This window comes from Cygnus atratus, chromosome 9 (assembly GCF_013377495.2).
Source record: "Cygnus atratus isolate AKBS03 ecotype Queensland, Australia chromosome 9, CAtr_DNAZoo_HiC_assembly, whole genome shotgun sequence".
Taxonomy (NCBI): Eukaryota; Metazoa; Chordata; class Aves; order Anseriformes; family Anatidae; genus Cygnus; species Cygnus atratus.
Window position 1 is genome coordinate 8,898,497 of NC_066370.1, and position 15,624 is coordinate 8,914,120.

The following is a 15,624-nucleotide window of genomic DNA, read 5'->3' on the forward strand; positions in this document are numbered from 1 at the left end:
TGGGCACACTTGTACCTGTGTGTCTTAAAGGCCAACTGTGTCCTTTGGTGTTTCTTGCACTTGAATATGGGGTCTGTGCAAGGAAGATGGGAAAGACTCTAGCTCTCTGTCTCAAACTGTCAACTTTATTTCAAAGGCCCCTTGAGAAGGAAGGTGTCTATATAGAAGAGGTGAGCTTTGCATCTTGCAGGATGGAGGAGACCAAAAACAGATACGGCATACGGAGAGAGAGAAAGACATCTCTCAGGTATGTCAGACCCAATCATAAATAGAAAATCCCAGTTATCTTTAATTAAGTCTCTTCCTGTCCAGTCACAGGGAAATAGGTCCCATGGCAACAATAGAAAGGAAGTAAATCAGTGCCTCTGCTGTTAATTTAGTGCTCTCTTGGGACAAACGGAGAATATCGTCATGCATCCACCCCGCTAACAGGCTTCAGGGCCATGGACAGGTTCTGGCTCTTCACAGCACCTCCAAAACTGCCCCGCACCCGCTGCCTCATCCTGCAGTGAGAGGCCCTGCGGCATCCCTGGGGGGAAGCGGGGGCTCTGCTTGGGAGGACAGGAACTGGGGAAAACGTCTGCTGAGCCCCAGCTGGTACCTGCTACCAAGCAGCTGTCAAACAGTGATAGAAAAAACACGACGCGTCTGTTTTCCGGAGGAGCCATGCTAGTGAGCGCACAAGGACTAAAATCTCTTGGTTAAAACATGTGTTGCAAGAAATGAACAAAACCTAAAGTAAACTGTTTACACAGAGGTGAGCATCTGCTGATTGCTGATAAACACAGGCAAAATGAGTCTCTGTTTGAAAATGGCCTCATTTTGCCGTTGCCTGTCTTTTTTATATATAGTAGAGTAACTGGCTCTTTAGCAAAGCAGAAGGCTCCACTACTTATGTTTCCACGGTGCATTTTCTCTCCCAAACAATGTTTGCTGCCCCTAGAGCCTAATTATCACCTAAGAGATGTTAACAGCCAGATCATTGAAACTTCCAAAAGGTTTTGATCAAATACGAGCAAGATGTAGTTTGTATTTTGCTGCCCTGTATTTCAGGAGCAGCTGGTCTCCTGAGGTAGTAAAGTGTGGACTAAGTTAATGAATTTAAATATGCTTCTGTTAGATCTTTTAATCATGAATGTAATTGCATCTGGTAGTCTTTTTAATTTTTAAATATAGAGTATGTGATTGGATTTTTTTTTTCTAATTTACTGCTGCTGTTCCTCCCTTCAGGGGATTCTCCAGTAGGAAGACCTTGTCTTCCCAGAGTGAACATTTCAAATCTTTGCTGTACTGATTCTTTCAATATTAATTTTCTGTGTTAGCAATCCCCTTTCTGTCCCTCTGAACTGCTGCTGCTACTTCTGCTTCGTTATGTCTGGCATGAGGAGGATACACATGTAGTAACAGGTACACCAAGCCCAAGTGTGGAGTGGGAGGAATTTACCTTTGGTTTTCTCTGTCTCCAATACATGCCTTTCATGCCAGCTCTGGCACTTGTCTCCAGGCTGACTGGAATAACAGGATGCACAACAAGCATCATCCCAGCTTCTCAGAAAGACTAACAGGAGGAACTTGAACCCCAGCACCTGAGAGATGTAGTTTTTCTCTGTTTGAGCTAGCTGATGATTAAAAAAAAAAAAAAAAAACCATCAGCCTAAATGGAGCAAACAAAGGAAGCATTGCTGGCAGTTCCTGTGATGCTAAACATTTTCCAGATCTCTTTCTTTTGTACACACCCTCTCTTTGGGATGAAAAAATGAAATACGCCAGGCTGAGATCCCACAGGGTATTCAAAGAAATGGATTGCAATGACCCCCCAGCTCCTATTGGCAAAACACTCAGAAGAAAAATAAATTCTTATGCAAGGAGACAGTCAGGGGATTGAATGGCTCAGGGCTGTGGGATATGGAGCCTCTTAAAACAAGATCACCAGCTCTCATCTGTCCCAGGTTGATGGTGACTGAAAGCCTCTCCAAGCTCAGCAGTTTGCTGGTTTATCTGAAAGAAGGCATGGCCACAGCCCAGCAGATCCCAGTGGGCAGAGACTTATCCCAGCATGGTTTAGGGATGTAGGTTGCCACATTTGTATTTCAAAATCCACCAAACACAAGAAACTTATTCTCTGTGATAATTATTGTGACAGAGAGACTAAGGACATGCCTGCATTAACAATGTGATTATTTCAGTAGAGCCGTGCTGATAAACCCCTTCTGGAAGAGAACTCACACTGGCAAGCATTCCTCTGTCTCTATAACTTAACCCATTTCTCTGGACAGAATAAGCTATGCCCACAATTGTATATATAGCTACCCACAACTTTTTTGCTGGCATTGCTATTTGGCTGACAATGTTCTTTCATTATTTACTCCTTACAGCTGCAGCTATGCCAGAAAAACTTTTCCATGTAACTGAAGCCTATGAGGGCAAAAAATCCTGTGCAGGTTCTTTGGAGGTGAAGTTTCTTAGTCAGGCCTGGGGGAGGGACTTGAGCAAAAGTCTGAACAGGTACAAAATCATAATATCTCCGCACAAAACCCAGTGCCCCGTGGTTATGTATGCAATGTGACCTGCAGGCCAGGGACACTTTGTGTGCAGCGTTTCAGTAAGCAGTGAATATATGCGATTAAATTGGAAATGTAAACACCAGTGGCAAGTGCTGCAGGTGTCTCTGGAAGGAAAGCTGTGTGTGCTGGCCTTGTGAGGAGGCTCTCGTGCTGAGCTCCTGCTTGAGCCACGACCGGTACCCGGCTGTGCCATGGCTTCACCCGGCCTGGGCTGCTGCCAGCGGGCACGGCGCTGCTGCCCCGAGCCCCAGCGAGGAGACGAGGGCGCTCACAGATTCCTGTCCCACCCCCACCAGCCCAATCAAAGCAAATGAGAAGGGAAGGAAAGAATTGCCTTAGGGAGAGCTTCCCCCTCTGGGGCTGCGGGATGCGGGCAGGCGGCGCTGCCAGCAGCAGCGGGCAGGTGCCATCTAGCGGGAGCCGGGCCGCGGCCAGCCCCGCTGCCTCGCTGGCTCTCTGAAGAGCTGCCCTTTTATCCCATTGTGCTGGGATGTCGGGGTGCTCCCAGGCTGCAATGGATGCAGGAGAGACAGACCCACTGTGCATTTTCTTCGGAGAGGTGCAGAGGGTTTTTCTCAGTTGAAGGCAGTGCTTCAGGGAATTGCAGCAGACACTTGTTTTGATGTGGTTTATGTACAGTGGAGCTGCAGGGGAGCTGGTAGCCTTTCGGCTAGCTAGGACACAAGAACTTTGGGTGCAAGGGTAGGCAATAATCTTGGCCTTTGTTTAAAAAAAAAAATCATTTCAAAAGGATTTATTAATCAAAAGCTGTATTTCAAAGTCACGTTCAGCACATGACTGCTTTTCTGCTAGTCCTAAGTGCGCCTGCTAGCCACAGGCCAAGCAGTCTCACATATCACCCTGAGAGGCAGAAGGAGCTGTGTTTTGCTAGGGTGTGATATCCCTTTTTCACAGGCCACGGGTATAGTCCCTGCAAAATACCCACAGTAGCCTTGGACCTTAAATTATCTCAGCCTTGCCAACCCTTAAGCCTGTATTGATCTGAGGGATCATCCAACAGATAAAGCCTGTGGTTGCTGAAGTTTTGAAGGCTCAAATGTCCTACTGAAGAGCTAAAGCACGAGTCTGCTTGTGAGATTCCAGCTAAGAGGAAACATGAGGGCTGCTGTCACTGCGTATTTCTTGCGCCTCTCCCTGAAGCGCCTGGGACAGGTCACTGTCAGACACAGGATGCTGTCTGATCCAGGCTGTTTGGTGGATTTGGAGCAGTCTTTTCCAAAGCTGCTCAGCTAATGAATTCTGCAGTCTTTGTTAGCTTCCTCAGCATGGTGATTCGCTTAGGAGAGAAATTGTTTCTGTGACCTAGACCATCACTTTGACAGTTCCTATTGGATTTTTTTCCTGTGTGCTTGCTTTAAATGAACTCTGGCTGCTGGGGTTGGTGGAAAGTGCTGGTGCTGTGTGGTATAAAATATCTTCACCTCATTCTGTGCATGTTACAGATTCTTCTATTCTTTAAGAAGCTATATTAACAAAAGTGTTAATTGCAGGCCAGCTCATGCTGTGCTGTTTGCAGGCTCAAGCAAAAGAAGCTGAAAGCAAGAATTAACCTACTGTTTTCAGATCAGTAATGTGTGAAAAAAAAATGAGTAATGATGCCCATGAAATCTCCAGTTGTGCTTTCAGGAAGTGCTGGTATCAGTTACAGTACAAGTATAACAAACTGAGCCAACTTCATCCAGCTGCAGCCCTTCCTGCCTGCCTCAGCCTGACTTCTGCGCTGCTGCTAAGAGCAAATTGTGAGCCCTTCCCTAGCTCTGACTCTGGATACTGTGCCCAAGCAGAACACAGTGCATCGTAGGTTTCTGGGTCCTGCCATGGTCCGTGTGAGATCAGCTGCTTTTCGCCGCCTAGCCATTCATGGATTCTTTGCATCTGGCTTCTAGTAGTGTTTTGATTTCCCAGGAAATAAGGTATTTTAGACAGAAGCTAGGCATCTTGTTACTCCTGCCACAGCAAGGGGTATGCATGTATGCATACAGATATTTAATAACTGAACCTGGATATATCAAGGTTGGCAGCATGTCTTTCAGCTTTAAAGACAAGGCATTGTTACAGGAAAACAGGATGTTTTACTGTGCTGAAGACAGATATTTTTTTTTTTCCCCAACTAATCCTGGTGTCTGCAGCTGCTGTCTAGATATCACCTCTTAAAAGGCAGTGAATGAACTTCTGAACATCTGTAACAGCTACATTAAGTGGCATGGTTTATTGTAGAATTATGGATGATGATGGCTGGATTACTAAATTGTAAATCAATCAAAGGCATTCTGATGATATTCTAAACCATGGGAGAGACTCATGCAGAAGGAGACAGTGATTTATTGCACCAACTGGTAACACATCCATCCCCAGTCATTTTTATTTATCATTATTTGAAAAGATTTTAACCCTTCATAAAAGTGAATAAAAAAAATGAATCTATAACTATGATAGAGTTTTCTGCAATTGAAATTGACACTTCTGCATTGTGATTTCTGGTGCTAGGAAAGCAGAGAATAAGGAATTTAAGATATACAAACTTCACAATAAAGTAGTTGAACAATTCCCTTTGTTTAATTTTCTTTTACAAGCAGAAGAAGGAAGCTTTTTCCTCTTTATTCTTAACTCTGTTCTTTTGAAAGAATCTCACACTATCTGTAGTTTTAAACCATTGGTATCCTGGATTTTGAATGCTTAGCAAGTCATCCATTTTCAAGGCATTAGCAACAGACAGGATTTATTTCAATCTGTGCAGTTGATTCTTTGATCCAGGGCTTGCTTAAGTGCATTCCAGTGCAATTAATTAGAAAAACAGCATTAGGCAGTGGCAACTCCAAGTGATCTTAAATGTAAAAGCGACTGATTAGTAGCTCTGCTTTCTTGAGGATTATCTATTCGTTGCTTGACAGCATCTGCTATTCCTGTGCAAGGGAGAGCCAGTTAATTGAGATGAGGGAGCTTTGGTGCTGCTTGTAAGCCACTAACGTGACTATTCACAAGAAAAGCAGCAGTGTGGGAACCTCTTCCCCACTGATTTTAAGAAGGAGCTGGGTAAATGGAATTAAGACTAGTCATCTCTCTCATGCCATTAAGTGCCCTGCAGTGTTTAGCTGACATCAATCTGCTTGGCTGGGCAGTAGCTGTTCCCTTTTGCTAGCAGCCCTCCGTGGCTCACAGAGATCTTTGGAAACAAGTTCTTGCAGCAGCTTGCAGGAATGGTTGTGCTGCTCTTTGTGCCTTTCTTCTCTGGGATGTGTTGCTTGTTGAGGTACCCCGGCTGACAGAAAGCTATAATGTTTACTTATATGTCTGGGGCATGCCATTCTAGTTTCAAAAGTCTTTGTGTATTGATTCTGTTTCTCAGGCCTTCCCACTCCAATTGATGGAAGTAGTCATCCATCAAGTTTTGATTGGAACAAGATGGATCTGTGGGCACCTCACGGGTGCCTGCGTTGCAGTTGGAGCTGCCTGACACAAATGCTGCATCCCTTTTGGCTGAGGCAGACAATTACCAAGGAATTCAGTTGTCCTGCATAAGCAATCAATATCTGCTCCTCTGACTACTATTGCTCCCTTAATCTTCCTATATGGCTTCTTTATAATTCAGTCCTCTTCGAAGAGACGTACCTCTTGTCTGTCATGCTGTTGCCCTTTTCACGGATCTTTCTTGAACCTCTCTGCCGGTGGAGCTCCTGTGATTCACTGAAGAAGCTGACTTACAGTTCAAAAGAAAATGCAAATTCCAACCCATCTGCTTTGTTTGCAACTAATTCAGATAAAATGTCTTTGCATTTTACATAGGTACTTCTGCTTTGGCCTTGCACTATTTCAGCTTGCTTCTGGTTTTCTTTTTCCCTGTGGAGAATTCTGATCTTCTGCATCGTGAAGTGTGCAGGAATCAAAGGCAGAAATCCTACTTCATTAGTTAAAATATACCCTTTTTTGTATCTGTGTTGACGTTTGGGAAGGCTGAATCCTGGCATTCTCATTTCTCAGTGCAAAGGCAGTAGTAAGTAGCAGTGCAGATTTCCTTGCAGTACCAGTGCACCTCTGTCCTGAAGAGGAAGAGAAGGAGGAAGAGACTGAAGTTGAGCCTCCCTGGTAGTACAGCAGCCTGTACTGGCAGTTTGTAAAGGGACAGCATTTGCCCTGACAGACAATCTACTGATAAGGAGAGAACTGCTCTTATGCTACCTATCTGGTGCAAATTGATCTCTGACACAGCGATGAGAAGTTCAGTGTCTTATTATGAATTTCTCATTTCTCCTCTACAGCAGTTGATTTGTTTCTTGCTTGATTTCAGTGTGTCTAACAGGAAGAAAGTAATAGAATGAATGGGTAAAGTATCCTTCTAACACATTATTTTATAGTAAATATGGCTGTAATCTGTTACTAGAATCTGTGTTTTGTGTAATGCTAAAACCAGTAAAAATGAAAGTCTCTGTGATAGACTCAGTAAACGAAGGGAGTAAAAATTTTTCTTATGGAGAACAGCAGTGTTTTTTCATCCCAAAATTTCCTACCTAAATGGCAGCAGGGTTAATAATAAAAGCAAAAGAATGCAAAGAATAGTCATGGGCTTGCAGTCCACATTTCTGCTGTCTGTCCTCTGCCAGTATTGATGTAATTTTTCTGGCAGTGAAACTTTCCAGTGCAGTCAGTCACCATTCAGATGTGCTATTGATTAGTTGGTTTGCGAAGGTCACTTAAGAATCACAACAAACCTCCTGAAATTTGGGAAAAATAATTTGGGAAAAATAATAAAAATATATAAGAGGTGTTTGATTTGTAACTTGCCGTCATTTTTGGTGCCTTGCTTCCCTAGAAGACAGCAGTCAACACTTCCTAAACGCTTGATATGAGAAAGGCTATGATGGCAGAAGAAAGCGCTTGTTTATAAGCGGTGCAAGTAACATAAGCTTTTAATGGGTCCTAGAGGAGCCGAAGGCTCCAGAGGGCTCAGGAATGCCTTCCTCTCCGCCCCCAGCTGCTCCCCTCACCATGACCCCCATATTTTTTTTTTCAAGCCTTTGGCCAATTTTCATCACATCTGTCATTTTGAAAAATGAACTGGCAGTTCATTCCTATGGCTCATAACAAGTCATGTATCTTTTTTTAGATTAACTTATTTGCAAGAGACAGTGCAACAGGGATGTCTTGTGCTTACAGACCAGCTCAATTTCATTGAAAAGCAGAGACATTGTTAAAACTCATAGTCTGTGTCTATTCTGCTAATTGGATATAAAATAGTCATGAGACACCAGGGTGATAGGGCCATATTTGTTTTCTCAGTAAAAGCCTATTAGTGATAGGTATATGGCTAACAAATCTGACCTAGGGCTGTGTGTGGAACAGTATATTATGAATACAGTGAGTATCAAAACTGCGCAACGCTGAGATCTAAGGTAGAAGTGCATCTTCACCACATCTATGGAGATAGTGACCCTTAAAGTGTCTGCTTCTGATGGCTTAAACGGAATTAGTATCCAGCCATGCTTATCCTGATGCTGCATGTGATTCCAGACATAAAATATTCCCTTTTACTATCATGTATCTCATCAGTCTGGAATAGTCTATGTCATGCTGCCACTCCCAAGGTGGGTATCAAGGCTACATGTGTCCTCCCAGCTTTCAAACAAACTGCAGTTTCACCTGCCTGCCCTTGGGGCTGACCTACATCCTTTGTTCCTCCACTCCAGCTCTGCAGCCTTTGCCACTGTAATTCAGAAGGAATATATATGTAAAAGGAATATGTACGTATTCCAACTATTTTCTTTGCACCGTTAACCTTTCTTTGGAGGTGAACTTTGCGTAGAGATGTTTCATATGAAGCAGTTACCACTGCATGCTCAGAGGCACATGCAGACACTCAGCATTTTTATTCCTATCAGATTCCAAAATAAAGGCTGGATCACTGCAGGGTGTCCAGATCCAGCACGCGGCTGCTGCACGCTTGGCAGTCTCTGGAGCTGGAGGAGGTAGCCCAGCTTTCCTTGGTTTAGTTTCTGCCAGTTTCTCCCCACCACCGTGCTGAGGAAGGCCCTGGTGATCTTGTTGGGATCAATCTGGCGGTTTTGAAGCTGTGACTCAGAGCCTGTGCCTGTCTTTCAAAGACCAAAAGGAGAGCATGTTTCAAGTTGTTCTGAGAGGATTGAGGGCTGGTTATTCTTCTGTAAAATACTTGAGCCGCTGCTTGTTCTTTTGTCTCCTTCATTGTCAGCTTCTGTTATCTTTTCTACCGTGTTTGCAAGAAAGATGTGTTGTGTCCTATACACACAGGTACACACACACACGAGCTTCACACTCCCTGGCTGGCACTGCAGCGTGACCTTTCACAGCATGATGAAAGGCTGTGTCAGCTAGGATTGTAAAGCATTCAAAATCCTCCACATTTTATGAAGAAAACAGGAAAAAAAAAGAGAGGTGGGGCTTTTCATGTGTGCCTACTCACAGTTAAATTATCTTCTTAACTTGGTGTTAAATACTACTGGTATTTTAAGTATGCATATAATGGGTATAATGCATTTTAATTCCTGCTAAATGGTAGAAATATGTAATAGATTCTGACTCTACAGCCATTTAAATCAAAAAGACCAGTCCTGAGTAATATCAGGTTCATTTGCACTCTGTAATGTGGTAGAGATCTACTTGAAATCTCAGCCAGTGTTGTTGTAGCCGCTGGAATTAGAGCTGACCACGTGTTTCCATTTTTCACCTGTTTTTCCCCTGGAAGTGTCGGCGTACTGTGGCCAGGGGCTGTGAACAGGAACGGCAGCAGGCGAGGCTGCCCTGCCCACAGCCCGTGAAGGCGCCGAAGAGGGGCGCTTTGCTCAGGCCGCTGGTGATCCAGCTGGGCCTCTCGGCTACGCGGGCCTAAAGCCCCCAGCGGGCGCTGTGAAGCCAGGTGGCTCTGCCAGGGCTGCCTCAGGCTCCAGAATCTGGTTCAAAACACCTGTATTGGGGATGGAGGAGTAGATGTTCTTATTAAGTTGCATTTCAACCAGCCTGGGAGAAAGGCCCTTCTTACTCCCCCGTGTCCTTAACAGGGCTGGGGGTACAGCTCAGTTACTATTGGCTTCTCAGAGCTGGTGTGACCTGTTAGATGCAGCTCTGCATATACCTGAGATTAGGAGAAGCACTCGAGAAGTTTCTGGAGCATCCTCACACAGAATGGCACTTATATAGTAGCTTTTTGTTTAAACGCTCTCGAACATACAGCCAGACTCTGAAGGGGTGTAGCCTCCCCACAGCTCTGCTTCCTTTACAAGAAGAGGTAGCCGGGTTGAAACAGACCCCATTTTACCTGCTGAAACTCACTCCTTTGTGTATAGAAACCCTTGTGCTGGATTGCATCCAGCTGAGGGAGTCTGAAAGTTCATTTTTCAGGCTGGAAGAAAAGCATGCAGGTTCATCTGGAGCATGAGGGCATTCTCCTCTCCTCCGGCTCCTGAAGCGGTCTCAGGGTTGCTGCTGGCCGCCAGCTTGCGGTGCACCGGCAGCAGCATGGCCCAGGCATTGCTGGGCCTGGAGCCGGCCCACGGTGAAATCAGACCCTCAAGGAGTCCCTGGGTGCAGGGCTTGGTTGTTATCTTTCAAAACATCCTAGCTTTTAGTACAGCTGCGTCCCAAGAGCAGACAACATCAGGCAAAACAAACACAACCAGGCAAAACAAACCCAGTTACCAAAGCAAGCGTTGACTTGCTGTATAGACATTCCCCTCGTTTACTGGAAAAGAGAAATGTTTAAGTATGTGTTTACATAGTCTGTGTACTGGAGGACTGGCTTTGCTATTAAGTTTCTTGGCTTTTGCTGTTTTGTATGGCAACCTTTATTTAAACATGGGGAACAGAAGAGACTTGTTTATTTGTTTCTTCATTTGTTTTGGGTAGTCCTTCGTTTTCTATGACTTTAAAGGGCTGAAGAGTTTATTGTATGTGAAATGCAGGAAGAGTCTTAAATGAACACCAGATGAGAGGAAATAGACTGAGGAAAATGAGGGCTAGTTGCTACCACAGGAAGTAATCATTGTACATATATTAAATTCCTATCTCGAACTGAGAGTGTGTTTTGTTATGCCAGAAATCTGACTGTAGAATAAAAATGGAAGTATGTGGAGCCTTTCCGAGTTTGGGCTTTAACAGCGGTAGGCGGGGGCCCGGGGCGTGGGTAGGAAGCAGGCGTTGGGCAGCTTTTGCTGAATGGGGTGCTTCAGCGCTCCTTAGCGCCATGGTCCCACACCACGGGAAGGCCACCTCGTGGCTCCTTGCAGAAGGGTAAGACAGATTTCTGTGCATCTGTTATCTGTAGGAAGCATTTAGCATGACTTTATAATTCAAAATTAAATTTCTTGTACACTTTCATCCACCACATTCTCCGCTCACCCATTGGTTGAGGTACCTGAATCACCGTAACTCACTATTTACCTGTAAGTTCTGGTTGAAATTGCTCCTTTAGGAGATAGTGTCCATTTTCAAGGATATAACAGTTACCTAATAACCCCCTTAATTGCCCTTGTAAGGTAAGAGTTTAAGTGGTTGCAGGATGGGAGCCGACTGCCCCGCGCCTTCCCTCCCGCGTCCCTGCAGAGGCAGGTAGGCATGCCTCCTCATGCTGGTGGAGAGAGGCCGACGTACTGGTTGTTCTGGTGATTACCTGTGCACAGTGAGAGCTGAGATGGGCTGGAGAAGGACCTGCACAAATGATTTGAGAAGTGCATAATACATGGGCTTGGCTTACAAAGATGCCTTAAATCAGCCACAAATTTGACATTACTTCTTTTTCTAAATAAAACAGAATGTTTTTCAGTCCTGCAAGCTGGCAGGCACCCTGTTCAGTTCACTTAATTCAGCAAGGACACAGAAAGATATTTTTTTCCTATATTTTTTTTAGCAGTGGAAAAATTGTAGCCTGAGGGCATGGTGCTTTGACAGATTGGGGTTGTGTGGTTGAAGCTGACCTATGCAGCTCCTTTCCACTTCCCCCTGCCAACAGGGAGGATGAAGCACGGATGATTGGAAGTGGCTATCATTATTTTGCTCTTTATCTGATGGAAGGCTACCACAGTACTCAGGAAGGCCTTGTTATTGATTTTGTTTTTCCTTTGAGGGACACTTGAAAGCTCAGTGAAGAACCTTTAGAAATAAAAAATAAGATATTTTGGCTGTGTGGGAGGGAAGCATTTAATCACAGCAAAGAACAGGGGATTGCACAGTCAAATAAGCGATTCTTAGCAGATCTCAGAGACCAGTAGTGGGAAGGAAGAAGGGTGTATCACAAAGTGTAAGAAAGAATAGGTGGAAATGAACTGAAGAAAGACAGTAGTATCTATTGAAAATCCATCACTTTATCAAAATTATGTTGACTGGTTATTAGCAAAAGAGAAGTGTTGGGTTTTTTGTTGTTGATGTTTTTTGTTGTTGTTTTTACAGGAAGGAGGGCTTCATTTCCCCCTCATTAGCTGAGGAAGCTGCTGACAGGAATTAGGGCAGAATATAGGGGCTTCAGCCACTCCCTCATCTCTGCACGGTATTTTTAACACAGGTGTGTTCAGTGACTGTATTTGCAACATGGACCTGCAAAACACTGTGCTGGCAAAACTGAGGCTGCTTTGTGCTGCGATGTGAGAACGGAATGACAGGTCCAGGGTGGGAAATCTGTGGGACAGCACTGCCCCTGATGCCTGTGTCATGAAAATAGCCTTCAGTTAACTATTGTCATCTGACCTCAATCCGTGCTGAAGCAGGGGGCTTTGCATAATCATTGAAGGAGATCGTTCCTGCTCCAAAAGATGCTATGTTTCAAATTGGCAAAATAGACAAAGGAAACATTGTCAGCCCTTGACACATGGGAAATGGAGGCACAGAGAAAGAGATTTGTCAGGGGCATACAGAGTAACTTTGGCAGAAGGGATCCTTAAACTCAATTTTCCTGAATTCGTTTGTGTACTACAACTGCAAGGTTGCTTGTCCTCTGCAATACTGCATTGTTTTCTCCCTGAAACTTCAGTTCTAAGACAGGCTTGCTTACCAAAAACATGATTACATTTTGCTCTGTTTAATAAATATTTTAGTGATTCTTTCTTCAAACAAAGCTGTGCAGCTTGCATACACATCAGAGTTGCAATGCTGAAGTTGCATATGCCTCAAAAAGCTTCAGGTGGATTTTCTCAGTGGGACCACTAGGGAGGATAATGCAAGGAAAGGCAGAGATGTGACTTTAGCTTCTGCTTTTCCTTGTTCTTCTGGGGTTCACAACCCCATGGATATGTAGAAGAGGAGCCCACAAGAGTAGTGATGCTGTTCTGCCCAGCTTCTCATACAGAGAAAAAGAAAGAAAATATCTTCTTCACTAGAATGTCCATTTTCCTTCTCAAGCTTGTTAACTCCAGGAAGGCCCGTGAGACTTGGCATTGCATGACCAAACTGGGGTTGATTGTTTTTTTTATGAGGCAGTATTGAGTGGAACCATCTGGACTAGGAGAAGACCATGCTCCTGAAATAAGTCTTCAGGAATACTCGAGTTAAGTAGCTGTCTGGGGCACCATGCTGAAAGGAGGGGCACTCACAGCTCCATGTAGTTTATGGGTTTATTTTATCTCTGATGACAAAGGAGAACTTACTAGTCATGTGGTTCCTCATAAATATCAAACCACTGCTGACAAGCGGCACTGCTTGTGTTCTCAACCATGCTGGCGCTAAGTTCTCCTGACTTTCTGGCTCACAATGTTAATAACTATGCTGCTAATGGGTGCACTCTAGAGAGATATATAACTTTTCTCTGAACTGAAATGCAATTCCCAAGTTACAGTTCGAGAATGGAAACCGAAGTATCTTAAGGAGTTTCTTGGGTGAATACTTCAGTGGTCATTCACCTAATATTGAAGTGGTTTATCTCTCTGGTTCCCAAGGCTCCAGTCTTCCTAAAGATGTGCTGTTACTTCCCTGAGAGCTGAGTGAACCTTTACCTCTGAAACCAATGCCCTTCTAGAAAGCTGAATGCAGCTTTAGGAGCACAACTTTCTGTATGTCAGTGGTGCAGCTCAACTTAGGCAGTTTAAACTATTCTTTTGCACTGTGGTCTCGAATGTTTTGTTATTTTTTCTAAATACTTTTATTTTATACCCTTTTGGGACGACTTCCCAAAGTACCTCAAGGTGCCTGGTTGTGCTGCATATATTCCAGTTTTCAAAGATACATCTTCTTTCTGTGTTAGAAGGCCAGCTCCCTTCTTCAAACACTTTTCTATGTGACAGGTCTGGGAAGGAGCTGTGTTTTCTGTGTTTTCTGTTCACTAAGATGAATATTGGAGAGTGATCACTCATGGGAAAATATTTACCAGTGCATCACCTCAACTAAAATAATAGCTTTTATAGTGTAGGTCTGAAGAAAGAAATACTGGCTTCTTCACCTTTTTACAGTTCATGTCCTGCTGAAGTTGTCTCTCTTTCAATGGATCCTAAAAGTTCTGTATGATGTTTGTTAATCTCATTTACTAACAGACTCTTAAAGGGGGTCAACAAAATGCAGATACTAATTCTTCTTTTTTTCCTCTATCCATACTTCTATAGACTGCACGTTTGAACAGGAATCAGTTCCTCCTGTGCCTTTGGATGTGTCACAAATGAGTCCCTGATCTTAGGTGAAACTTCTAGTTGCTTGTGTAAGCAGCATAATAAAAATTGGCTTAGACCTGCTTCAGGAAAAAATGCAACCTTTGGATTACATTGGTGTAAATAAAAAGTCCAGTGCAGTTCACAAGTCAAAAAAATGCTGGTAGTGTTTAGCATCAATGTCTGTCACTCGAACATCTGGCATTCATCATTGCTTCCCTTTTCCTTCCACTGTCATATTTTATTCCCATCTGTTAGAGGTTTCTTAGCACTCTCTATATAATTCATAGCTGCATCTCAGTCAGGGTAGTTGAACCCTTACAGGCTGCAGTGTAAATGCAGGAAAACATGGTAAATTTAATCGAAGTGTTTCTCTTATGTACTCTGCTCCCCTTCTTTCTCCCCTCTCCCTGTAGCCAGACAGTGTACTAGACAGTATTACTAGACAGTGTGATACCCTTGCTATGAAGAGAGACGGAAAACTTTCCAAAAATAGCAAATGTTTTTAGCAGCCCTAGTTATGAAGGCAGAAAAGAGGAGAGAAGCTGGAGTCTGTGTTGACAACCATCACCATTGCTGAAAAGACCAAAACATCCTGCTTTGGAACAAACCTTCAGTAAATCAATAATAACTTGGGAAAGCAAGCATTCCTTAAAATCAGACTTCCCGGGCAATGTCATTGATGTATTTTCTTTAAATCAAATTATTCTTTTTGCAGTAATTTAGATTACTTCTGGGAAGAAAAATATTGAAGGTGTTAGGAAAACGTGGGTGCGTTAATATTAGCCAGAGCAGACATTTGTTAATTTTTAAAATTAAATAAAAATGTAGTTAAAAAATTATATAAATTTTTTAACTGCACAGTTAAAAAACTGTGCAGTATCCTCATAATGGCCATCACATTCAGTTCTCTCAAGCGTTCCTGGCAGGGCAGAGAGCCATATCAGCATTCCAAAGGTGCATTTCTGATGGGGAAATGATTCTGCTGCTACCCCCTATATAAAGTATTTCCAGTAGCCTATCGATGTGTGTGTTACCCTGCCAAAGCTAGATGCTCCTGTCTGTGCAGTGTCACACAGCCCCATGCACTGGGAGCACATGTGGATTTAATTCCTTGCCAACTTCAGCAACTAGAGAAGGTATTTCCTTGTTGTAGAAACACTTGGAGACACTATGGTCCCAAGACATTTAAGGAAAAAAATATATATCCCATTTCCCTCTGCCTGGAGAGGGACATTGCAAACTGCCATCATTATCAATCCCATAACTTTATCCAGGCTCAATGTGAGCCAAAGCCAAGTGGTCTCCTTGTAGGCAGCAGCTGTCATGTTTTCAGTTCAAGGGACTGCTCGGATCGTTGTGGACTTCATTACACACAAAACTGCAAAAGTGACCAGTTTTCCTCCCGACTGTCTTCCTTTCACACCCTTTTTAGTCACATGTATCAA

At 43.6% G+C, this 15,624-nt stretch overlaps 1 protein-coding gene across 2 annotated transcripts in view; it reads left to right on the forward strand.

The window, feature by feature from the left end:
- HS6ST1 (heparan sulfate 6-O-sulfotransferase 1) overlaps positions 1 to 15,624 on the forward strand; it is a 180,074-nt gene that overhangs the window by 162,656 nt on the left and 1,794 nt on the right. Inside the window, exon 2 of one of the 2 annotated variants that reach the window (XM_035544418.2) lies at positions 137 to 247. The exons of the other annotated variant lie outside the window; for it this stretch is intronic. Within the exon in view, the coding sequence (XP_035400311.1) occupies positions 137 to 247 (111 nt within the window). The remainder of the gene's footprint in view (positions 1 to 136; positions 248 to 15,624) is intronic. 2 annotated transcript variants of the gene reach the window in all.